Raw genomic sequence first — 24,976 nt, forward strand, 5'->3', positions numbered from 1 at the left:
TCCCAACTCTACCTGTGTATCAGCATCACATGTGGTGCTTTAAAAAATGCATGCACTGGGGGCAGCCCCAGTGGCTCAGAGGTTTAGCAGTTTAGCGTCGCCGTCGCCTTCAGCCCAGGGCATGATCCTGGAGACTTGGGATCGAGTCCTGCATTGGGCTCCCTGCATGGAGCCTGCTTCTCCCTCTGCCTGTGTCTGCCTCTCTATGTCTCTCATGAATAAATAAATAAAATCTTTAAAAAAAAAAAAAAAAGATGCATGTACTGGGTCTCTGGACCAAGGGATTTTGACTTTGTGGGCCTGGGCTGGTACCTGGGAGATTCTATATTTTCAAAGTCATGGCCTAGGTTGAGAGTCACGGGTATGCTCTGGAGTGTGTACCCCTGACATTGTCTCTCAACAGCTTTTAAAATCTTTTCTCAGGGGCACCTGGGTGGCTCAGTTGGTTGGGAGTCTGTCTTTGGCTCAGGTCATGATCCCTGGGTCCTGGGATCAAGCTCCAAATCTAGCTCCCTGCTCAGTGGGGAGCTTGCTCCTCCCTCTCCCTCCCCCTGCTCAGGCTCTCTCTCTCTTTCTCTCAAATAATAAAACCTTAAAAAAAAAAATCATTTCTCAGCCTTCTCATTGTGAACAATGCTCCTTAATTGGCTTCAATTTTGTATCCGCTGGTAAAATAGTGTTTGCTGTGATCAAAGGGGACTAAGAGTCAACACTTTTGTACAAGTATTCAGTAATAGAGTATATGTAATGATTAATAATATATAATTTGATTAATTTTATATCAATATATGACAATAAAATAATACAAGTGTAACTGATGATTTATTGATTTCTGAGAAGCCCAGTTATTCACTGTGCCATAAAATCACTATATTCAGAAAACTATTCTTTTTTGAATAATTTGAAGCTTTTTATACTTCCTTTTGTATGCTACAGAAAGTAATAGAAAATAAAATTTCACGATTTCTAAACTCTAATGTAGTCTTTAAAAAATTATTACCGGGATCCCTGGGTGGCGCAGCGGTTTGGCGCCTGCCTTTGGCCCAGGGTGCGATCCCAGTGCATGGAGTCTGCTTCTCCCTCTGCCTGTGTCTCTGCCTCTCTCTCTCTCTCTCTCTGTATGAATATCATAAATAAATAAAAATAAAAAAAATAAAAAATAAAATAAAAAATTATTACCAAAGAATATTTATTCTATTGAAAGTATTACTAAATAGGGGTGCCTGGGTGGTGCAGTCGGTTGAGTGTCTGAGTCTTGGTTTCCACTCAGGTCATGATCTCAGGGTTGTGAGATTGAGTCCTGTGTCTGCTCGAGATTCTCTCTCTCCCTCTCCCTTTGCCCCTCATCCACTTCCCCTCTGAAATAACTATTTTCTAAAAAAGAAAGTATCGCTAAACACAAATATTACATATTAAGGTGCTATCCTCATTAAATAGATTAAAATTAACTACTGCTTTCTTCTTCCTCCACTGCATTTTGTGTATGTATTGTGTCTTGCTTATATGTATTTAAGTATTTTGTTCTATATTTACTTAAATATATTTATTCTGTATTTATATAGTGCCTGTTTTTTTTAGCTAGTGAGCTCCTGACAGGTAAGGCCAGTATTATGTTCACTGTCTTTATCTTCTATAGTAGGTTATAGAAATGAGTACTCAAAATGTTTATTACAGTGACTAGAAATCACTCAAATCATTTAACTTACCCAATGCCTGTTATGTGCCAGAGAATAAGCAATGAATGTACAAAAATCTCTGCCCTGAGAGCTTATCTTCTGGTAATTAAAATGATACATTAAATATAAGGTCTGTCAACCTAGTGTAAGTGCTATGCATGAGAAAAGTAAACACAGTATTAGTGCAAGACGGTGGCATTTCAGCTTTGTATGGGGAGCTCAGGAAAGGCTTGATAGGAAAGGAATTTGAGTTAAGCTAAAGAATTGAGGAAAGACTGCAAGGAGTAGGTGGACAAGCCTTGTCTATACCTGTGGGCAGAGAACATGGCAGAGAAGGGAGAGTGAACATAAGCCTTCCGAGGACAGCATGTGCCTGGACTGTGCAAAGACCAGTGAGACACCAGTGTGAGGGACAGAGTGAGTAAGCGGGAAAGTACTAGGAGTAAACACCATGTCTTTGGGGCTTTCTAGGCCATGGTCAAGGACCTTGATTTTGGGGTGCCTGGGTGGTTCAGTCGGTTAAGCATCTGCCTTCGGCTCAGGTCATCCAAGTAACATGATGGTGGCTTGGACCAGACACTAGCGGTGGAATCGATTCGCGGTGGTCAGATTCTGGATATGTCTTCAACAAGACTTATGGGTAGTGAGACAAAGACATCAAGGACAGACTCCAAGTGGAGGGATGGAGTTAGCACAACAGATGGGGTAGGCTGTGTGTACGGGTCTGGAAGGGAAGGCCAGCAGCTCTGTGGTGGACATACTGTTTGAGACGCCTGTTCAACATGTAAGTGGAAGTGCAAACAGGATATTAGATGCGAAGTAGGAGTTCAGGAGAGAGAGAGACCCAGGCTAGAGATATGAGGGAATTTCCAATCCAACAGTGTGGTATTTAAAATACTTAGACTAACTGAGTTCGCAGGTGATGAGTGGAGACAGAGTCCTGGGGATGCTCCCAAGTTACGGTGTCAGGAAGACAAAGAAGAGGCAAAGGCTAGTGCTAGACACCATAGGAAGGGAACTGCTAATAACAAATATTGCTAGGAAGTCAAGCAGGAGGACAGATGGGGACTGAGAAGTGGCCCTTGGACTTAGCAACATGGGGTTTAACTGGGACTTGACAAGAATTGATGGAGAAGCCAGATGGGAATGGGTTCAGGAGGTACTTGGAGGAGAGGAATTGGAGACACTGGTAGGGAGGAAATGGGTAATGGGAAGGTGGTCAAAGGAGAGTGGAATTAATAGGTTTAAAAATGTCCCCCTCCCCCCAAGAATGAAGAAGTAGCCTGTTTGAGGGTGATGGGCATAATCAAGTACAAGGATAACGTACTTGATGTTTTAAGAGAGGCAAGGGATAACTAACATCCATGGGTAGGGCATGGGGGGAGGAGGTGGAAGTGGTCCCCTCTGTAAGAGCGGGGCTGCTGTCTTCTGTCCCAGGAAACAGGACAGACATGGAGGACAGAACAGGAGGCCACAGATGTTGGTAGAGGTGGAAATTAATTATCTAGCAGGTAACAGATGGGTTCTTTCCATTTTATAATCTTTATAAAATGTGTATTATTATATTCTTTCAGAAGATATTAAAAGAAAACAATTCACGCAGACATATGGGCTTCTGTGAGCAATGCCTTGAGAACAGGTTTAAAGCGGACTCTGCAAGCTTACTCCAGGGTGAGGAGCCACCTCTAGTGGTTCATTTGGGTCATTAATTTTTTTTTCTTGTTTTCTTGCTCCTGAAAGAACAAAATAGTACTTACTATCCACATTTTATATTATTTTTGAGGAGACAATTACAATTCACAGCTTAATTTAGAAAAATACAAGGGGTTTGAGTAAAATAACCCCAAACCATCTGCAGTCCAAGCTACAGTTGCTATTATCATTATTTTCTCCCGTAAGCATATAATTCTTTGCCATACTGCCAGTATTTATATTCATTCTTCTTCTTGAACCAGTGGTTTTTATCAAACCTAGAGGAAGGACAACTGGTGGGCAATTGATGATCCAAGACTGAACAATCCTCTCAATGCTATGTGGAGTACAAACTCCTCATATTTTTCATTCCTTGTTTCACTTGCTCTTTGATGTTGCTGGGTTTCCTCTGCCTGGGATGTCCCTTCACGCTGCATTAATTAACTCATTTTCTCATGTGAGTATTTCCTGATCTTCTAGGAAATTTCCATTATATAATCTCACCATGGCCTATGTGCCTGCCATTTCCCCCAACTGTAATGAAATAGTCAACTTTGTAATGATTGTTTAATGTCTGTTTCTTCTGGTAAATCATGAGCCCTGTAAGGGCTGAGACTGTGTTTTTTGTTTTTTTACCACTGTCTCCTCAGTACTTAGCTCATAAGTGCCCAGCACATAATGGGGACTCAACAAATACCTATTGATAATAGACGGTATTCTGCAGGACACTCTTGCCATACCCCTTTCAGATCCCATTGCAGAAGACACTACATTTCAAAAATGGGTTTCTATTTCTCAAATACAATTTGCAATTGCTTTAGGTGCACCTGTAACAGATATAACAATTTGTTACAAAACTGTTCCAGCAACTCTTTCAGTAGCTCAATTTAAATTTCTAGCCAGCAAAGGAACTCTTTACAAAGAAGGCTGAATCTTCAGATGTGACTCAGACTTTATCAGACTGTCTTTTCTTTTCAAAACAGAACCAAGAGAAAGACAATAAGATGCCAACAGAGAGGGAAGTACAGTGCAGCCATATCCATGACCCTAACCCACACAGGGTCATTTATTCTCAGATTTAGAAACATTTTGCCACCTACAGGACTTAACTTAGCAACAGTACCACTGCAATGAACATGGTGATAGTGTTTACTTGTCTGAGGACTTTAGGCCATCCCAGCCTCATCTTTAGGATCTTTCTGAGAGCTTCTATTTAACACCAGAGACGGATAAAAGGGGAATGGTTGGTTGTGAAATGCCACACCACAGTTCCTTGGGTTCCAGACGTGTGACTTGGAATTGAGGGGCAACAGAGTAAAATACCCTGAGCAGGAAGTTGTCCAAGTCTGGACAGGGCCAAGTCTATCTGGAAGGCCTGTTATTACAGTATCTTCTGCCCCCTCCCCCAATTCTTGGCATTATAATTTTGACGTAGTCCTTTCAGGACCCTGAAAGAGAGTCTCTTCTATTCCTTGTCCAAAGACAGGATTTCCCTAAAATCACAACTTTAACATTTTTATGGAGGCATATATGATGATTAATCCTACTCAATAAGAATTGTTTATTCTGAATACCTTTAGATTAAATCATTATAATTAAAACACATACATAAGTATATTTGTGGCAGTGTTCTCTCAGACTTACTGTTGCTTCCTCTAGGGAGCTCTTCCCCATATTGTTCATGTGGATGGCTCCTTGTCATCCTTTGGGTCTAAGAGAGGCCTCAGAGGGGCTTGGCCTGACCACCCAATCTAATTAGTCCAGTCCTCCTTTCAGTCTCTTGTAGACTGTTATTTTCTTTCATACCATTTATGGCAAGTCTTCATATATTATTGCGTTCATTCATTAATTCTGTCAATTCCACTAGACTATAAGGTTCCTAGGGGCAGGGAGCTTGTTTGTTTTGTTCACTTTTGTATACCTAGGGCCTAGCACACTGTTTGACATATAGTAGGTGCTCCCTAAAAAACTGCCTGATAAACGAGTATTTCCTTTGTCGTTTCACTTATACTTGTTCCTTTTACTGCGCTTTAGACCCTACTACTGTATTGTGGCTCCCTGGGGGACAATAGGAGACAACTACAATGCCTCTTCCCTCCATCCCTGAGTACCGAGAAGGCAATTCCCTCGTTGAGAAGCCGACGGTTTCTCCTGGGCGGCTCCCACGCACCCAAAGGTGCACAGTAATTCTATTAGCGATAGTGTGTCTGAGTCAGGAGATGTGTCAAAAAATGTTTTTTGAGTTTCACAGTTCTTGGGCATCCGAAACTGCGAACGACTGCCATTGCAATTAGGCGACAATTAGCACAATGTCGAAGTGTGCGTGCCTGCGTGTGTTAATTTGCACAACGACCCGAGGAGTCCTACACCATCTCTCGGAAATGAAATCCAGATTGGAGAGACCCATCCGTCCTTCCGTGCGCTCCAGGCAGCTGAGCCTCCTGCAGCAGCTCCTCTTGCCCAATGGGGGGCAGCAGCATCCCAGTAACCCTCTCCCCGAAGCTGTGTGGGTGGGTGGAGAGCGATTCGCGTTCAAAGTCTTTTTGACTCGACCCGCTCTCCGTAGCGCTTTAGCCCGCTTGAGTTTCAATGCGCGTTGTTGTTTGACGAAGGGAGTCCTATACACCGCCCGCTGCTCTCCTGACCATGGCTTCTCCGAGTTCCTTCACCTACTATTGCCCTCCATCTTCCTCCCCTGTCTGGTCAGAGCCGCTGTACAGTCTGAGGCCCGAGCACGCGCGGGAGCGGTTGCAGGACGACTCGGTGGAAACAGTCACGTCCGTAGAACAGGTGAGGCGGCCGGACTGAGCGAGGCGCCCACGCGGGGGCTTCTGGGAGCGGGAGTCCCGTCCGCAGGGCCGTAGGCGTGCGGAACTCACCGATGAACTACGACTCCCACAGTGCACCGCGGCGCCTCCCCTCTGGGAAGCTCTGGGCGCCCAGGCTGGGTCGGGTTGGGGAATGGAGCGTTTGTGGGGCCAGGTTGGGGAGAGGGTCGGCGTCAGGGTTGGGTTTGGAGGCGAGGACAGTACCTGGGTCCTCTCTGCCGAAGGAAGCGGAGAGGATCGTGTGCTGTGCCTGGAGGTCCGCAGCAGCCCGGGCCGGTCGGACCGCCGGTTTCACTCCGCCGGGACAGTGGGAGGTGGTCGGATGGATGGTGCGCTTCCCTAACCCTGCTCGCAGTGCTGGGACGTGGAGGTGAGGAGGAGCGGCCAGACCGCGCTCCTGCCGTTCCGGATCTGCTTGATTGCTGAGCCACAGTGCCAGGTGTAGGGCCTGCCTCGTGAGTGGGCGCTTTGGGATTCAATCGTTCGAGCCCCAGCAAAGGGACGGGCACAATGTTAAACGCTGGAAATACAAAGAAATAAAACAGCTTCTGATCATGAGCGTGGCACAGCCCTGTTGAGGAAAACAGTACTGTTCGGAAAGCGCCATAATAAAAGAATGCATTTTAGACAACTCACCCTTCATTCACTGAGGCCTCGAACCTGTCCCTTCGACAAGTGTTCGAGGAGTCGGTAGTGAACTCTTTTGGTTTTCTTTTCATTCTCCATTTGGAATTGTTCCCAGGTTATTGTGGAAATGTATGCCCACCCGTCACTAGAAGTGGTTGAGATGATCCTTTTTAGTACTAACAAGTAGTATCGGGCTGTAGTATTAACAAATAAAGTTAGATCTCTTAGTAAGATAGTACCCAGGCTTAACCTAGGAGACTTGCTTTGACTTTCACACCCGAACTTGGAAGCCTGTAATTGGGCAAAATTAGTAGTGATAGTTATCATATTTTATATTTATGACTATGAATATAATTATGCATTCATAACAAAAGACTTGAATACACGGTCATACACATAACAGCAGAAAGAATATTGTAACTGGAGATTTATGCCACATGGGTTTTAACCCTTACCTTTTGAATGTAGCTCCCCAGCTTAGTTAACCCACCAGTGTGTCTTTCTACAGAAGCCTTTTGCAAAAGATTGCAAGGAAATCTCCCATCAATGAAAAACCTACAGGATCTTTGCAGTATTCCTAAGTGGCAGACTGTAGAGTTTATTCAGGTCAAGCCTTTTCCTTTTCATGTGACGTGAAACTATTGGGTCACTTTTTATGTAGTTAATTGACCCAGAAGATAGGCATATGGACGGAATTCTAGTGGAGAAAAAGGAATCAGGGCCTCCTGGGTGGCTTAGCTGGTTGGGTGTCTGCCTTAGGCTCAGGTCATGATCCCGGGGTCCTGGGATTGAGCCCCGCATCAGCCTTCCTGCTTGATGGGGAGCCTGCGTTTCCCTCTTCCTCTACTGTTCCCCCATGCTTATGCTTTCTTGCTCTCTCTTTCAAATAAATAAATAAATCTTAAAAAAAAAGAAAAGAAAAGAAAAGGAAATCAGAAGCTCATCTATTAATTTAGCGTACAGGACAGAGATTTCCATGGTTCAAGGGGCAAGTCAGAAAACAGGAATATTATTAGAAGTTTTACTGCTATGCTCTCTTTTTCCTATACTGCTAACCGCCCCCCCCCCCTCCCCTGCCAGTAGAGCACCCCTGCTTAGTTCCTGCCAGGAAATACTAGCACTTATACTCTAAGTGTCTAGGTGTAATAAGTGATGCAAAAATGGATGCAACAAGATTCTGGGCTGTCAAAGGGTCAGCCAAGGACAAGGCTAGGCTCTGATATGGAACATTGTTATTATAGGGTGTCTTTCAAATGTAGGCCCAACTATGTGATAGATAATAAAGCATCCTGTATGTCTTTAACATGTCATTCTTCCAGTTCACATTTTTAAAGTCTGGGATAAACAGTTCTAGAGAGTAGAAAGATGATGTAGTGTCTCATATAGATGGTTACCTCAGTTTCAGCATTACTAATAATCATAGCAGCATCCATTTACGGAGTCCCAGTTCTGTGCTAAATGCTCTCCATACATTGTATCAGTCAATCTTTTTCCATTTCACAGATGAGAAAACTGAAGCTTAGAGAGGTACTAGGTGGGTAGGTTAATGATGAGGTATATCATAAGAAATACCAACCTTGTTAGGAGGCATTGTCTACAGAAGAAACTAGTTATTCTTTTGGTTCTGTCCATTTTTTCATAGGGATTTAATGACAGGGTTCAATTTTGTGCCATTACCAATAAGAACAAATGCTTGTCTCTGTTTCCTGTCTGATTATCAATTTAAATTAAAGTAAAATTATTTTTAATTTAAATTTAATTATTATATTAGTTAAATTATTTAAATTAAATTATTATTTAAACCTATAAATAGTGTAAAGAGCGCTTAGCTATGGATTCTTCTGTTCTGTTCACTCACATTTTTATTCATTCAGCAAATGAGTGTCTTCTATGTGCCAGGCACTGTTAAAGGTACTGGATGTAAGGCAATGAACAAAAGAGGCCAAGCTGCTGCCTTTATGAAACTTTTCTTCTAGGCCAGGGAGGCAGTCAACAAAAAAAGGAAAAAAAACTATCCATACATTTATATATCTATCTAATTTTAATAAGAAGTGCTGTAGAGAAAAAGAAATAGGATAAGAGAAATGAAGTATGCCAGGAATTCATGGGGTAAGAGCAGGAAAGGTTTTTATATAAAGTGGTAAGGGAAACCCTCTGACGATGTGCCTGCCACTTGAGCTGACACCTGAAATAAGTGAGGGATCAGGCTGTGTGTGTCTGGGGGAAAAGCATTCTGGGCAGAGAAAGCAACAAGTATGAAGGACTTGAGGCCTCCCTAGTGCCTGGTGAGTAGAGAGTCAGTGTGAGGAGAGAGGTTAGTAAACAGGAGAATAGGAGATGAGGTCAGATCATGTAGGGCCTTCCAGACCATTGTAAGTATACTTTAAGATATGCTGATTGAGATGGGAAGCCATTTGGTTAGATAGCGTCTTTTTACCTCCCCAGATCCACTGTACCCTTTTCCATCTGCTCTGCAGGTGTTCCCCAAGAGGTGGACCTTCATGGATAGGCTCCCTTGCCTTATGGCTTCTGGGTGTATTTGGCCATGGGGGATATTGATAGGGGAGATGAGAGAAAGAGAGAATGAGATGTTTACTCAGCATGTTTACTCCTTTCCTGACAGACTGGGTGGTCTGGAGGGTCTCTAGACTAGGTCACAACTCTTAGCAGGTGCCTTCCATTGTTGCTCTCTGGCACCCTGCCCACCCCTTCTCTTCACACTTTTCAGGCCTAGGAGGGGATCGAGTACCCTGTGTTGCCTGCCTTAGAGTACTGCACTCTCTTGTGTGGTTTCCCTACACCTGCCCACACTTCTGTAACTAGTTCCTTTATCAACTCCGCTCACATCACCCACTTTGTGCCATCTGTTTCCTGCCACGAGTCAGACTAATGCATGATCTTAGAGTTTTGACCCAATCTGAGTAGCATTTTAACAGACCCATGTTGCTCACTATTGGGATTGTGAGGAGGGGAGGATGGGTGCAGGGGGACCAGTTAGGAGGCTGTTACAATACTCTAGGTGATGGACAATGGCAGCTTAGTTCAGGGCTGTGGTAGTAGAGGTAATGGGCGGTGGTCAGGTTCTGGGTATTTTAAAAGATTTCTACCTTGACAAGCTGTTTTGCTGATGGGTTGGTGCATGGAGAATTTTTTACAGTGCTAGAAAGCAAGATGTTTCAGGCCAGTAGGTTAAAACTGGCACAGTTTCAGAGGTAGCCAGTTTGCCAAAAGCAGTGGTTTACAGAAGCATACTTCACTTGAAATGGCATGAGGTTGTTAGACAGCATTCAGTCAAGTGACAGTCAACTGTGAAGAGTTGACTAGAAGGATTATCAGTCTCAGTTCCTGCCCTCAAAATTCGTTCCTCTTAGAAAAAAAGAATGTGCCTGAAGCAACCACAATAATTTACAAAAGCATGTAAGTAAGTGCTAAATTATGACTGCATTGCACAAGGGTTTGGGAGAGTAGAAGCAATATGTTGTGAGCTGAGGTGGTTAGGACAACTTCATGGAGAATGTTGGGTTCTAAAGGATGGAGTTGGGGGGCAGCCATTCCAGTCAGAGGAGATGTTTGGAAGGAAGACTCCACCTTATTCGGGTGGAGGAGGGGGCAGGTTGGCTGTGGGAGGAAATTAGTTCAGCTGGATGGGTGAAGCTAGTGGGGTTGGGAGTGGATGGTGGGGAGGGATGGAGACAGACTGAAGAGCTGACTCTAAGTGTTAAGCATTGTGCCACTGTAGATCCTGACAGAGGGAACATCAGGGGTCCAGGAATGAATCCTGGATGCCTACTGTGGGCCTGTTTCAAGTTATAATCTCTGAAAGATTATTAAATGCAGGTGAAACAAGTCACTAAATATGATCAAGCTTACTAGTTTTTTGTGCTTCTGATAGAAGGGACCAGAGCTCTGTGTGGCTACATGATCAACAGGCTAGCTATGGTGAATCAGTTTTGCTTTATTGAAATTCAGCGTATATCATGTTGCTCAACTCTTAAGATAATTCCAAATATCAAATTTCCCCCAATGTCCCTATTTAAAAAGTCCCCCCAGTTTTTTCTAACTTGAAAATACATGTATTTTTTTTGGAGGGCACCTTGGTGGCTGTCTGTTAGGTGTCTGCCTTCAGCTCAGGTTGTGATCTCGGGGTCCTGGAATCGAACCACTCATCAGGCTCCCTGCTCAGTGGGGAGTCAGCTTCTCCCTCTCTCTCTGTGCTCACTCACTCTCTCTCAAATAAATAAATAAAATAAAATAAAAAACATGTATTTTTAAGTACATAGGTAAACAAATCAAATGTCTATTTACAAAATTTACATTTTAAATTTAGGTACATGTACCTGTTTAGAATCATGTACTTTGTAAAATCACACTAATTTAGAAATATCATTTTCTTCTTTATAAAAAAATTTTCTCCAAAATTATCACATACATCATTGACCTTAGTATTTTTATCATACTGGAGCCACATTTTGGGTCAACTAATATATTTTTCCAGACCACATTTTCAGTTTTTTTGGGGATAAATCCCTTTTGAATATGGGTAAGAATGTTTTATCCCAAGTTACAGGTGCCCACTTGTGTAACACTAGTATTCTTCTACAATGTGTCCAGTTGGTGTATATCTGTGATCACCACAACTTAACTGCTATTTACTTTTTTTTTTTTTTTTTAAGATTTTATTCATTTAGTCATGAGAGACACAGAGAGAGAGGTGGAGACACAGGCAAAGGGAGAAGCAGGCTCCATGCAGGAGCCTGATGTGGGACTTGATCCTAGGTCTCCAGGATCACACCCTGAGTCAAAGGCAGATGTTCAACCACTAAGCCACCCAGGTATCCCATCAATTTACTTTTTTTTTTTTTCTATTTACTTTTTAAAATGATCTTTAAAAGAGTTTGCAACAGTGGCAACTTAAATGTAGAAGTGTGAGCTCATATCCTCAGGAGTAATTGCTAAATCTCTGCTTAATTTGTCATCTTTCCTTGATACCATCAGCTTACCTCTATAAGTAGCCAAAATAAGACATTGACTCAGGTTGTTTTTGGCTGATTCTGTCAACCCCAATTGGTATTTTGTATTTAAAATAAAGGATTGAAAGAATTCCCTGTAAAAGAGGTACATAGTAAGGATTGCTTATGAAGTGATTTGTTTTTCCTGAGGGTTTTTTTTTTTTTTTTTTTTTTTTTTTTTTTGTGGTGGTGGAAATCCTTGCCTTACATTTGATCTACTAATGATTCTTTTACTGGATTTTCAGCATTAGCATGAGTCTCAGGCAGCAAATCCGCTTTCTGGAAGGGTCCTCCTCTGGGAGAGTTGGAGAGATACAGGAAGAAGGGACATGATAGTTTATAATATGAAAGTTGCTACATCAATAGACTGGCTTTTTTTTTTTTTTCCTTTAAAGATTTATTTATTTATTCTTGGGAGTCACATAGAGAGAGTCAGAGACACAGGCAAAGGGAGAAGCAGGGTCCTCACAGAGAGCCCGATGTGGGACCGGATCCTCGACCCCCGGATCATGCCCTGAGCCAAAGGCAGACGCTTAACCGCTGAGCCACCCAGGTGTCCCTAGACTAGCTTTAGATAGAAGCTGTGGAAGAGAAAGTACCAAATACATTAGTTGGTTTTTATCAGTCATCCATGGATGGAAATTATTCTGTGCTTCTGTCTGGCCTTACTCTGTTTGGCATTATTTTGGGGTTTCTGACAACTAAGTTCTTACAAACTAAGTTATTTAGGAAACAAAACAGGCGTGTAGACATTTATAGCTTCTGGGACCATAGTTCTTAAGTATAAAAGAAGCAGATGTGCTAGAAGGTAAGCACTTAATTCTTTGGGTTTTAAGGATCCATTCTATGATTATAAATTTATTATTTTTCTTTTAGTTAAGACTTTACCTCATTTGCACATCAACAGAAATAGTATTGAGGAAATGGAAACATGGACACCAGCAGGAACCAAAGAACTAGGGGCCCAGGAAAAAGATTGAACCAGCAGACCTCAAAGAAGGGGAACTGTTGACTGATTCCAAACAAATGGAGAATTGCAGCTGCCACATGTAGTTCCCAGCGTGGAATATGAAGACAGAACTGAGGGCTGGGGTTTAGGAGTTACTACAGGTTGGCTAATAGAAGGCCCTGTATGTGCCGCCAGCAATTTCCAATCTGGATTAAATCAGCAGACTCCGTTACTGGGGACTGTGGACTGGGAATGTGGAATTGCAGATTGAATTTAGGACTAAAGACTGGGGCTAGACCGACTAATAACCCCAGACTGGAAAGCTAGTCAGAAGGGGAGCTCCACCCACAGGACCTCACCAGCAGCCCTCAGAAATGGCAAGACAGACCGTGAACTCAAAAGGGTTTGCAAGGTACCACACCTGTTTCTGTTATCTCCAGATGCCACCACAAGTTTGCTTTGGATCCTGATGCTCCACCTAATCTGTTAAAAACCAAAATTCAGGGGATCCCTGGGTGGCTCAGCGGTTTAGTGCCTGCCTTTGGTCCAGGGTGTGATCCTGGAGTCCCAGGATCAAGTCCCACATCGGGCTCCCTGCATGGAGCCTGCTTCTCCCTCTGCCTGTGTCTCTGCCTCCCTCTCTCAGTCTGTGTCTCTCATGAATAAATAAATAAAATATTAAAAAATAAATAAATAAAACCCAAAATTCAACTGAATAAATTTGAAGATCTAATTGGTTTTATTAAACAATTCATTAATTGGGCAGCATTCCATCTGGCAAGTAGAAAGGAGCACCAAAGGGCTACAGAAAGGCAAAAGTTTTCAAAGGCACTCAGAAAAAAAGGTTTATTGTGGGTGAGGTCACTTTTCCCATGGTCACATCCATCGAGAGGGCCCATGTGACAGGGTTACCTTATTGGCACTGACCAGAAAATTCTTGACTGGTTAGGATTACGTTTCTGGGGGAGATTGAAAGTGCAGTTAGGTTAGGTATTAAGCCCCAGCTTGGTGACCTAGCATAAGTTACTTTATTTTGGGCCTGTGGTTTTCTTTTTAACACTGTTATTGATTTTTTTAATCCCTTCTCCTCTTGATGGACAACTGAGCTATTTCTAGATTTTGGATATTAACTGCTGTAAATGTTACATTCCTGTAGAAGTCTTTTTATGAGCATATGTTTTCATTTCTGTTGAGGAAGGACCTAAAAGTGGAATTGTTGGATCATAGGGTGGGTGTATGCTGAGTTTTATAAGAAACTGCTTTCCTTTTCCAGAGTGGTGGTATATTTTATACCCTTACTTGCATTGTATAATAAGAGTTCTGGTTGCTCTACATCCTCACCAACATTTGGTGTTGTTGGTTTTTTCAACTTTAGTCACTCTGCCGGTAGTTGTGGGTGGTATTGTTAAGGAAAAAGTTATTTGTGACACTTGTTTTAAAGGAAGTCTCTATTCAGGACTTTATTACTACAATGACGTTTGCAGTAGGGGAGAAAGATTGGGCTCAACTCTGAATATGACAAAGGGAAGGGAGAATTTATAGCCAAGGAGCAAGGTAGAGGGATTGGTGGATAGAAACTTACTAAGAGGAATGGTCAGAGGAAAGGAGGAATTCTGGCTAAACCAATTAGCAGGCTTCCTTCTAAAGGAGGCCAGGGTGATCAGATATCACTAGGGGATGGTGGAGGATGCTCAGTCAGATACTGAGGATGATCAGATATTAAGGATGGGGAATTCTGACCCAATTTGGTAGGATTCTTGCTAAAACTGGGTAATGCAAACATGGCCACAGAAGTACAAAAGTCAAGGCCTAGTTGGGATATGAATGCATTATCTGTGTGTCTGCATGTATTTTGATTTTTCAGAAATCTTTCTTATGTCTACATACAGTAGTCATGGTGAAATTTGGGTATTAAGTGTTTTGTTTTGATTTGATTCTTAATAATTCCCTCTAACGTTTTATCATAAAAAAATATCAAATATACAGAACAATTGACAGCATCTGTTTACCTCCCACCTAATCTTTGTCCTTCATATAAACTGTTAAAGGATAAATTTTTTTTTAAATTTATGTATTTATTCATGAGAGACACAGAGAGAGAGAGAGGCAGAGACACAGGCAGAGGGAGAAGCAGGCCCCATGCAGGGAGCCCGACATGATCCTGGGTCTCCAGGATCATGCCCTGGGGTGAAGGCGGCGCTAAACCGTTGAGCCACCCAGGCTGCCCCATGTTAAAGGATAAATTTTAAAAGAGGATAAAATCAAGACTCATACAAATATAAAATGAACACATCAAAGATTTTATTTAACTCATGGAACCAATAAGATATGATAACTAGTTCAGAAGAGAACTCAAAGTGGCATACACATCCACAGTCAGGTAAGGAATGCTGAGGTGAATTTACAAATGCACGCAAAACTGGTCACTATACATATGGTGATCATTGATTGCATTTTACCAGGTACCATATTCATATCTATGGGCAGTAATTATTTGCATTACTATAATTTTCTACAGATTAACTTCTACATCTGCAGAGTGTGAAACAGCCTAGTCAAGGACAAAGGAGGAGATAAGGCAATGGATCATCTAGCCAGGACATTATTTTTTTTCTGTGTGTGTGTGTGTGTGTGTGTGTATACATGTGTACACACATGTATATACATATGACAAATATTTTTTCTGAACCTTTAATAATAATAAAGCATGCATCTCTAAAGGGTAACATTCTCCCACATAAAGACAATAATATCACACCTAAGAAAATAAAAAAAGTAATTCTATAACATTATCTAATATCCCATTTAAAATTTTTAAATTTCCCCAATTGTCCCAAGATTGTTTCTCTCTTTCTGTGTGTGTGTGTGTGTGTGTGTGTGTGTACTTTGAACTAGTCCAAGTTACTTTTTTTCCAGGCTATTTAAGAATTTTGAAGAACAGGGTGCCTGGGTGGCTCAGTTAAGTGTCTGCCTTTGGCTTGGGTCATGATCCCAGCGTTCTGGCATTATGCATCATGTTGGCTCCCTGCCTAGCAGGGAATCTGCTTCTCCCTCTTCCTCTGCCCCTCCCCACTGCCCATTTTTTCTCTCTCTCCCTAATAAATAAATAAAATCTTAAAAAAAAAAAGAATTTTGAAGAGCTAATCCCTTGGGACTAAATCTTCTGGTGATTAGTCCTGGTGGCCTTTTGTATAACATGTCATATAGCAATGTTTCTGAAACAGATAAGATACTTTAGGCTGTCATCCTCCTCCCAGAAGGGTCCTATCACTTTCATTAACATGGTCATGAACCATGTGCCCTGTATCCAAGGTAAATGAACCTATGGGCCCTTCACTATTTATGTAAAAGAAAGTTATCTGTTGTTATGGGGCTGTTAATCAGCCTTTGTATTGTACCCCATTGGTGACTGCTTTGCCTATTGAGGTTCTCATGCTGAAAGGAAAGATTGACTAAAATATAATAATCTGTTCCTTTGGGATGGAAAGGAAGCCTGGAAATCCAAGATAAAATGAGAGCTCAGGGAAAGTGGGCATGGTTTAGCATCTCTTTGTAGTATTGAAGCTGATTTTTTAAAAAAATTCTGATTTGAAAGCTATATAGTGTTCAGAGTTTTTATGACTGAGGTAACTTTGTTTTTTTAATACTTAATGTCAGTTTGCCTATATTTAAAGTGAGAATTTTGATAAATTTTTAAAAAGAAATTGTTATAGATCTTACCTATAGATATCAAGCAGTTGTTATGACTACTTCCCTTAATTCTATCCCAAAGGTTAAATTTCTAAATCTGCTAATGTGTTAGAAGTCCCCAAGACCACCCCTAGTTGATTTACTACAGGGATTCAGAGAACTCAGCATATAGTTGTACTCATGGTTATGATTTATTACCGCAAGAGGCTACAAAGCAAAATCAGCAAGTGGAAGGCTCACAGCGTGGTCTGGAGGAAACCAGACACAAGATTCCAAGAGTCTTCTCTCAGGGGAGAAGTGTTCTCCCAGTGGAGAACATGCAAAATGTTGTCTACCAGAGAAGCTCATTAGAGACTTGGTCATCATGGTTTTTACTGGAGGTTAGTTACATATGCACTTTCCGCCTAGCACTTCTCAAAATTCCAGACTCTGAGAAAAAAGTAGCTGTTCAGCATAAACAAGGTTGTTTATAGTTGTGGCACAGTGAGCCACTCATCAGTTCTTGGAATGGTGGGGACCCTCCCCAAATTCTGATTTCTAGACACCAGCCAGGGGTCAGCCATTCAAGCTAGCCTTTCTAAGGATAGCAGTCTCACACCTGCTTTGGTAACTCCTTTGTATACAACTAAGTTTTTTCCATTCCTTCTGCTACACAAATTGGAGCAAAGAATGCTTGCGTCTTCTCAGTAACAAATTTACTCAGATTTTATATAACACTTGGCAGGCTATATGGGGAGAAGGGAAGGCGAAAAAGGAAGTTGCATGTTTTGGAGATTACTTTGATTCCTTTTTTCCCCAGACGAGTTCTTTTTAATTTTTATCTTAATCCATTATTATTTGTCAAAAAATTGCAGGTTTATTGGCAAGTATTAGTTTTAAAGTTGTACTCTAGAAGCCATACTGTGTGCTCTAAGGTGATCTTTTTCTAAAATATACCAGTTCCTTTTTTTTTTTTTTAAATATACCAGTTCCTAAAGACAACATACATAATGAGAGTAATTTTTTTTTTTAAAGATTCATTCATCCATTTTGAAAGAGAGTATGAACCGGGGGAGGGGCAGAGGGAAAAAGTCTCAAGCAGATACCTTGCTGAGTGGGGAGCCCGACATGGGCTAGATCCCATGACCCCAAGATCATGACCTGAGCTGAAACCAAGAGTCAGTTGCTCAACCAACTGAACCACCCAGGCATCCCATAGAATGGAAGTAAATTTTTGTAAATAATATATCTGATAATGGACTTGTATCTAGAATATATATGAAATTATTAAAATTTAGCAATAAAAAGACCATCCAATTTAAAAAAAAGGAACAAAGTATCTGAATAGACATTTCTCTAAAGAAAATATACAAATGGCCAGTAAGCCCATAGAAAATACTTAACATCATTAACCATCAGGGAATTGCAGTCAAAACCACAGTGAAATATTGCTTCACACCCATGAGGTTGGATGTAATTACAACCACAGAGAGTAGCATGTGTTGGTGAGGATGTAAAGAAATTAGAATGCTCATGCATTGCTGGTGAGAATGTAAAATGCTATGATTGCTTTGGGAAATAGTCGGATAGTCCCTCAAAGAGTTAAACATAGGGTTACCATATGATCCAGCAGTTCCACCCCTACATATATACCTATACCTAAGTAGAAAGGAAAACATATCCATCTAAAAACTTATACAAGAATGTTCATAGCACACTTGATGGATGAGCACTGGGTATTATACTATATGTTGGCAAATCGAACTTAAGTAAAAACAAATGAAAAAAAAAAAGAATGTTCATAGCAACTTTATTCATAATAGCCCCAAAATGGGAACAACCCAAATGCCCATCAACTGATGAATAATAGATTAAAAAATGTGATGTGTCCATAAAATGAAATATTACTTGGCAATAAAAAGAAATGAAGTGAGGTGCCTGGGTGGCTCAGTCAGGTAAGCATCTACCTTTGCTCAGGTCATGATCTCAGCGCCCTAGGATCAAGTCCTACATCAGGGGCAGCCTGGGTGGCTCAGCGGTTTGGCGACTGCCTTCGGCCCAGGGTGTGATCCTGGAGACCCAGGATCGAGTCCCACATCAGGCTCCCTGCGTGGAGCCTGCTTCTCCCTCTGCCTGTGTCTGTGCCTCTCTCTCTCTCTCATGAATAAATAAAGAAAATCTTAAAAAAAAGTCCTACATCAGGCTTCCTGATCAGCGAGGTGTCTGCTTCTCCCTCTCCCATTCCCTCTGCTTGTGTTCTATCTCCCCTCTCAAATAAATAAATAAAATCTTAAAAAAAAAAAAAGAAGTGATAGTATATACGCAACATGGAAAAAACTTGAAAACATTATGCCAAGTGAAAGAATATAGTCACAAAGGACTGTCATGTGATTACATTTATATAAAATATCCAGGTTTAGGCAAATCTATAAGGATAGAAAGTCAATGAGTAGTTGACAGGGGCTAAGAGGATGGAGGGTTGGGCATGACTGCTAAGGGGTGCAGGATTTCTTTTGGGGGCAGTAAAAATGTTCTAAATATTGATTGTGGTGATGGATGCGTAACTCTGTACTAAAAGCCATTAAATCATACACTTTAAATGGATGTATTGGGGATGCCTGGGTAGCTCAGTGGTTGAGTGTCTGTCTTCGGCCTAGGGTGTGATCCTGGGGTCACAGGATCAAGTCCCACATCGGGCTCCCTGCATGGAGCCTGTTTCTCTCTCTGCCTATGTCTCTGCCTCTCCCTCTGTGTCTCTCATGGATAAATAAATAGAATCTTAAAAAAAAAAAATGGATGTATTGAATGGTGTGTGCATGATATCTCAATGAAGTTCTTAGAAAAATATACCAGTTCTTTAGATAAAGAGAATTGTTATTTGTCCATTTTTATGAACAGCTGACCCATAACACTTAGGTGTTTTTTAGAATTCATAACTTAGATTTTCAATGAGTCTATTACTAACTGCATTAGAATATTGTTTGTTCATTCTGCAGAAAAGTGATTAGGAAATATGAAGAGAAATGATACTGTGTTGGGAATATTTTAAGCACTTTCTGCTTTATGTCTGTTAGGTATCCTACTTTAGTGGCAAAACTCCATTTTCTTTACCTAGTACTTGGCTGCTTATGTTGTCTGACGGGGAGCTTGAAGGTGGGTGTCCTCATGAAGGAGTTATTTTCTGGACCCTTTTCTCTCTAAGGAAGAGAATGCTCGGTGTCAGAATGCTAAGGAGGTGATGGGCTCATCTATTAGCCTTGGAATATTATTAAGTCATGTGGATTTGAATCGATTTGTATTTGGGGAAAGGCAGTGAATTTTCCTCCCACTTGGTTTTGTTCCATTTAGAATTCGTCAATTCCCTTAACTCTTTAGTATATTATAGGCAAATCTTTATTGCGTGATCTCATTGACGTATGTTTCTTATAGATTTTTCTGTCCCTTTCAGCATGCAGCTAAGAAAGGCGTCACTGAGAAATGCAGTCTGTGTTCCATTTAGGCTGGTGGTTTATGTTAGTCTTGAGAGTCTGGAAAGGAAAAGAATTATGAAGAATTGGGACAACTTCCGTATTCCTCCTGAGTCAGATCCTTACAGTGACTTCAGTCTGTTTTTTGAAGTATTATGAATTCTTAGCCAGATTATCCCTCAAATTCATGTTCAGAGGCAAATACCAAAGTATATCCTGAAACTGAGTGTAATTGAATTTTAGATTGGCTGCCATTTTAGATGATTCACATCATGGCTTCTCTCATCATCACAAATAATTCTTGCACACGTGTCAAGGGCCTAGATGTTCTAGTTCAGTAGGTGATTCAGAAATAGAGAATACATTTTGAAATTCCCAGAGAGGACATCATTAGGTATCTTGAAATCTCAACAAGGATGTGCCTCACTACAAAGAACAGGGATGCCAGTGAAGGAGAAATCCTGTATCCTGTTAACTAACCCACTTCTACATTGCTGTATCCTTTCTTTTTAGAAGCTGAACTGTATGACCACGTTGTGGTAGGTCTTCAGAGAAAACAGGTGATCTGGATTTTTTTGTGATCTGACTCTCTGAGATCCTTCATGTTATGGGACTGTGGAGTCTTGTGTGTGACAAAGGATCAATGACCAGATAGATGTGCTATTTCTTTGGTGTTTCAATAACTGATGTTCTTGTAAATCCCTTAGGGACTTTTAATACCATTCAGTCCGTATTTAAATGCTTCAGTCTGACAATAAGAAGTACGATCCTTAGCAGGAATTAATTTTGTATTTATGAATGGCCAGTTAAGTGAACACCTAAACAATTTCATAGAGCAGGCAAGAATGACTCTCTCAAGCAGAATGCCTTGCCTGCTCCCCAAATAACTCCCCAGTGTACCACACCCTGGAACCGCCATTAGTTTAGATATGTGGATCGTTTACTGGAGAAGTCATTTATAATGTCATCATGGTTCTCTCTGTTTCATTTGTCTTGAGCCTGTCATCCCGCAGAGCCCCTGAATCCGGTCTCACAGTCCCATGAAGTACAAAACCACACCAAGCAACTGTAGCCGATGGGCATTTGTGGTGACAGGAAGAATAAGTTGACAGGGGACTCATCTGTATTTGTTTTCTCTCTCCCATCTCCTACATTCTTACCAGGCAAAAGTAGAAGAAAAGATCCAAGACGTCTTCAGTTCTTACAAGTTCAACCACCTTGTTCCAAGGTAAGCTGTGGTTAGGCGTTGGAGGGAGTCTAGGAGACACCACCTCCTGTGCCAGCCTAGGAGACACCACCTCCCGTGCCAGCCTAGGAGACACCACCTCCCGTGCCAGCCTTTTCTTTGTTCCTCCTTGAGCCTCTTCAGCCTCAGGGGATAAGTCTGGCTGTGAGATGGGTTTCTTGACCTGGTGGCTGCCTGGTAAGCTCACGAACCCAACTCTTTCCTCTATTGGAAAGCTGTTTGGAGGAGGTGCTCTTCTCGAACTGAACCATCGAGTGTTACACGGGGATACTCTTCAAGGCCTGAACTCTGAGGTCTGAGGATGGGGAGAGGACATTTATGTTTCTGTTGCTCAGTTGTAACCTGCTGCTCTGGTGTTCAGATTAGAATTCTCAAGGTTTTCTTGTCATAGTACACTTTGAAACAGTTGTAGAGTCCAGGGGGTGGCAAAGGATGGATTCTTTTGACGTATATTGTGATTTGACTGGGAAGATGGGACGAGTTTGAGCTTCTCCCAGCCCGGCTCTTATTGGTAATTATGGAGCCACTCCCAAAGATGAAGTTTCCAGGGAGAAAATACAGTGCCTTTTGTTTTTCTTGGCACTTAGCAAGTTGAAGTTTTCTAAGCAATTCAGTGTCAGGAATTCCAAAAAGGGGATTATAAGCAGAAACTTATTACTTAGGTTGAACCTTTGTTTTTTCTTGTTGCTAGTTTATATCACGCTAGGATTTCATGAGGTTCTTTCATCCCTGTTAGTATGTCTCTCCCAGTGCCAAGTTGTTTCTCCAGAATCATCCTGTGTCATATTCCATCAGAACGGATTAGGAATCTGAAACTGTGTGTGATCATGGTTTTCTCTCAGTGATATAGCACTTTGCCTTGACCACTTCTGAACAAAGGGCAGTAGGGCTGCTGGCTGACTCACTCTGGCTGGGAAGCAGGGGGCCTGAGCCATGGGCGCCCTGCTTCAGAGACCAAATGGAATAACTCCAGGCTGGTCAGGCTCTGGGTACTTTGACTTACTGGAACATGATGCATGGTTCTAGCCTGAGTTTACTTTGTGTCTCTTTTACCACCATCATATTTTGCCACTATTTCCTTAACAAAGAAATTTTCTTCTGAAAATTCTGATTAGCCAAGGCAGAAAACAATTGGAAAAAGGGAAAGGCAGGCAGGAAGGTCATCTTCATTTTTCTTTCCTGGGGAAGGAAAGAGGAAAATATCAACTAACTAGAGGATTCTTGCCCCAGACTGCTGAACTGAATCTCTGTATTAATTTAAAGCTTAGTCCTCAATAAATGAACTATTGCTCATCAGGAGCCACAGCTGGAGATTAGGAAATGAAGCTATTTGTTTCAACAGCTCGAGGCTGAAACTAACATAGCACTGTATGTCACCACTACTTAAATAACATTTTTACGAGAAATAGGTTTTTTTTTTTTTTTGAGAAATAGGTTTTTAAAAATATTTATTTATTTCCTTCCAAGTTTTTATTTGAACATAGTTCTTATCTTAGAATAATCTCCAAGATATATTAAGTGGGAAAAAATAAAAAGATATGTGTAAATATGTGTAGTCATCTGATATTTATGCTAAAGTTAAAGCAGAGTGTTTTTGCAAATAAGTGAAGCAACAACTGAGGGGGGGCAGGTGGACACCAACCGTGCTCGGTAAAGGTGAGGCTTCTCCAGAGGTGGCAGGACTTGGTAGTGGTGAGGGGTGTGATTGCTTTAGGAGGGGCTTTGTGTCTAGCAGATGCATCCCCAGTGACTCATCTGATTGGGCTCTGAGTCACCGTCTGCTGTCTGAGGCTCTGTGGACACATGTTCCCTATGTTTCCAAAGGGATCTTTGATCATTTGACATTCCTTCTCACCCATCATCAGAATAGACCCTTGGACTTTTCTTTTATTCTTACTGAAATGTGAGGGAGAATGGGAGGTTATATAGTTTGGGAGGGAGAAGTGGAATTTTGGGAGTGGTGGTAGAGGACAATAAAATAATTAAATCCCCTGAATTCATTGGTCTAAGGTCAGGTGTGGGTAGAAAACAAAAATGTTCCACTTGGGTTTGGATCCTTCTGGAAGTGGCATCTATCAGGGCTCTGGGTTTGTTTCAGGAACCTGACATTTCCCATTTTATCATTGTTGCCTATGAAAATGAGTGTTTTGAAGAATGCTAATAAGCATCTCATCGTATCACAGCATGCTAATTAGTATTAGAGATATTACACATTTTAGCAGAATGGCTAAATGAATGGCTATTATAGATCAACATATGAATATAAGGCCCAAGCCAAACATCACCATCATAGAACAGACTCCGATGATAGAAGAATAAACCTGAAAATTTAGGAATATTTTAAATTATTATCACAATTTAAGTATTTAACATTTTAGAAGTCAAATTTTAAAAGTCTGACATAATGGAGCAACAAACCTTCATTTTTAGCTAAAGTGGATATCCAGATGTTAGCAATAAATCTAAATGACATGGTATATTTGATTTTGAGGTTATGATACAGTGTGATAGGACCATTGACCACACACAGGTCTGGGGATGCCAGGAATGATGCTGAGGGAGGCATTTGCCTGTTGAACCTGCCAGTGCAGGGCCAATTATCAGATTTAGCTGAAATTCAAGGCTGAAGCTGAATGTCTGTACCTTCTACAATTATTCCCCATTCCAGAAATGGTTTCCCTCTCTACGACCATGAAACCTGCATCCTATCCTGGAGTGGGATAGTCCCTCCTAAGGAGCTTTTTGGCCATGCTTTTAACAGTTTTGTCAGTAGCTTGCTTTCCCATGAGAGTTAATTTTTCCTTCCCTGTGGTTATTCTCACTGTTCCACACACTTAGGAATTTACCCATTCCATTTATTACATTAGCTTTAGTAAGAAATCCGAGATGCATAAACTAAACATTCTCTCTCTCTCCCTTTCTCTCTCTCTCTTTCTCTCTCACACACACATACATACTCACATATCATTTTCCTCTTGGGAAGCAGGGTGATCAAGGCTGACCCAGGGTTCAGCCTACTGGGTTCTTAGTTTCAAGGGGGAGGTAGTTATTAAACAAAGGCAAAGACATGGTTACCACTGGGATAAATGTCAAGGAAGTGAATGGGATGCTCTGAGAGAATAACAGGGAGGATGTAATTTAGGTTGGGAAATCAGGGAATGTGTCTTAGTCTATTCTGGCTGCTACAACAAATTACCATCCACTTGAGCACTGACACCTTGCATTCCCCGCTCCACTGCCCCACAGAGCCTGTTTGTTCTGCTTTACCTAATGGCATGGCTTTTAGGGCTGAATTGTTCAGGAAGAAAAGGGAAAGAGCTCTAGCTTTTCTATTTTAACTCCTTACACAGAAAAGATTTTTGGACAGAAGTGAATTGAGAATAAGAGAATAGTAAGGGTATTAGTTTGTTAGGGCTACTACAACAAAATATCACAGACTAGGCGGCTTAAGCAAAAGAAATTTACTTTCTCACAGTATTGGAGGCTGGAAGTTCAAGATCAAGATGGCAGCAGGGTCAGTTTCTCCTGAGGACTCTCTCCTTGGCTTGCAAATAGCTGCCTCTTCATTGTGTCCTCACATGGCCTTTCCTGTATGTACTCCTCCCTGGTGTCTCTTCCTTTTCTTATAAGGTCACCAGATCTTATTTAACCTTAAATACCTCTTTAAAGACTGTCTCCAAAAATAAAAAAATATTAAAAAATGAAAAAAAAAAAAAAGACTCTTGTCTCCAAATACAGTCACACTGGGGGTTAGGGATTGAAGGTATGAATTTTGGGGGACACATTCAGTCCATATCAATAAGATTTCAGTAC

At 41.4% G+C, this 24,976-nt stretch overlaps 2 protein-coding genes across 3 annotated transcripts in view; one reads left to right on the top strand and one right to left on the bottom strand.

The window, feature by feature from the left end:
* RAB15 (RAB15, member RAS oncogene family) overlaps positions 1-6,166 on the bottom strand; it is a 35,581-nt gene extending 29,415 nt beyond the window's left edge. Inside the window, exon 1 of the mRNA XM_038544955.1 lies at positions 5,013-6,166. Coding sequence (XP_038400883.1) covers positions 5,013-5,070 — 58 coding nt within the window. The 5' untranslated portion in view covers positions 5,071-6,166. The remainder of the gene's footprint in view (positions 1-5,012) is intronic.
* FNTB (farnesyltransferase, CAAX box, beta) overlaps positions 5,917-24,976 on the top strand; it is a 64,621-nt gene continuing 45,561 nt past the window's right edge. Inside the window, exons 1-2 of one of the 2 annotated variants that reach the window (XM_038544950.1) lie at positions 5,917-6,158; positions 21,081-21,145. In XM_038544950.1, the coding sequence (XP_038400878.1) occupies positions 6,015-6,158; positions 21,081-21,145 (209 nt within the window). In that variant the 5' untranslated portion in view covers positions 5,917-6,014. The remainder of the gene's footprint in view (positions 6,159-21,080; positions 21,146-24,976) is intronic. The other variant, XM_038544949.1, reaches the window with a different exon arrangement.

The sequence above is a fragment of the Canis lupus genome, chromosome 8 (genome assembly GCF_011100685.1).
Source record: "Canis lupus familiaris isolate Mischka breed German Shepherd chromosome 8, alternate assembly UU_Cfam_GSD_1.0, whole genome shotgun sequence".
In the NCBI taxonomy this organism is placed as follows: domain Eukaryota; kingdom Metazoa; phylum Chordata; class Mammalia; order Carnivora; family Canidae; genus Canis; species Canis lupus.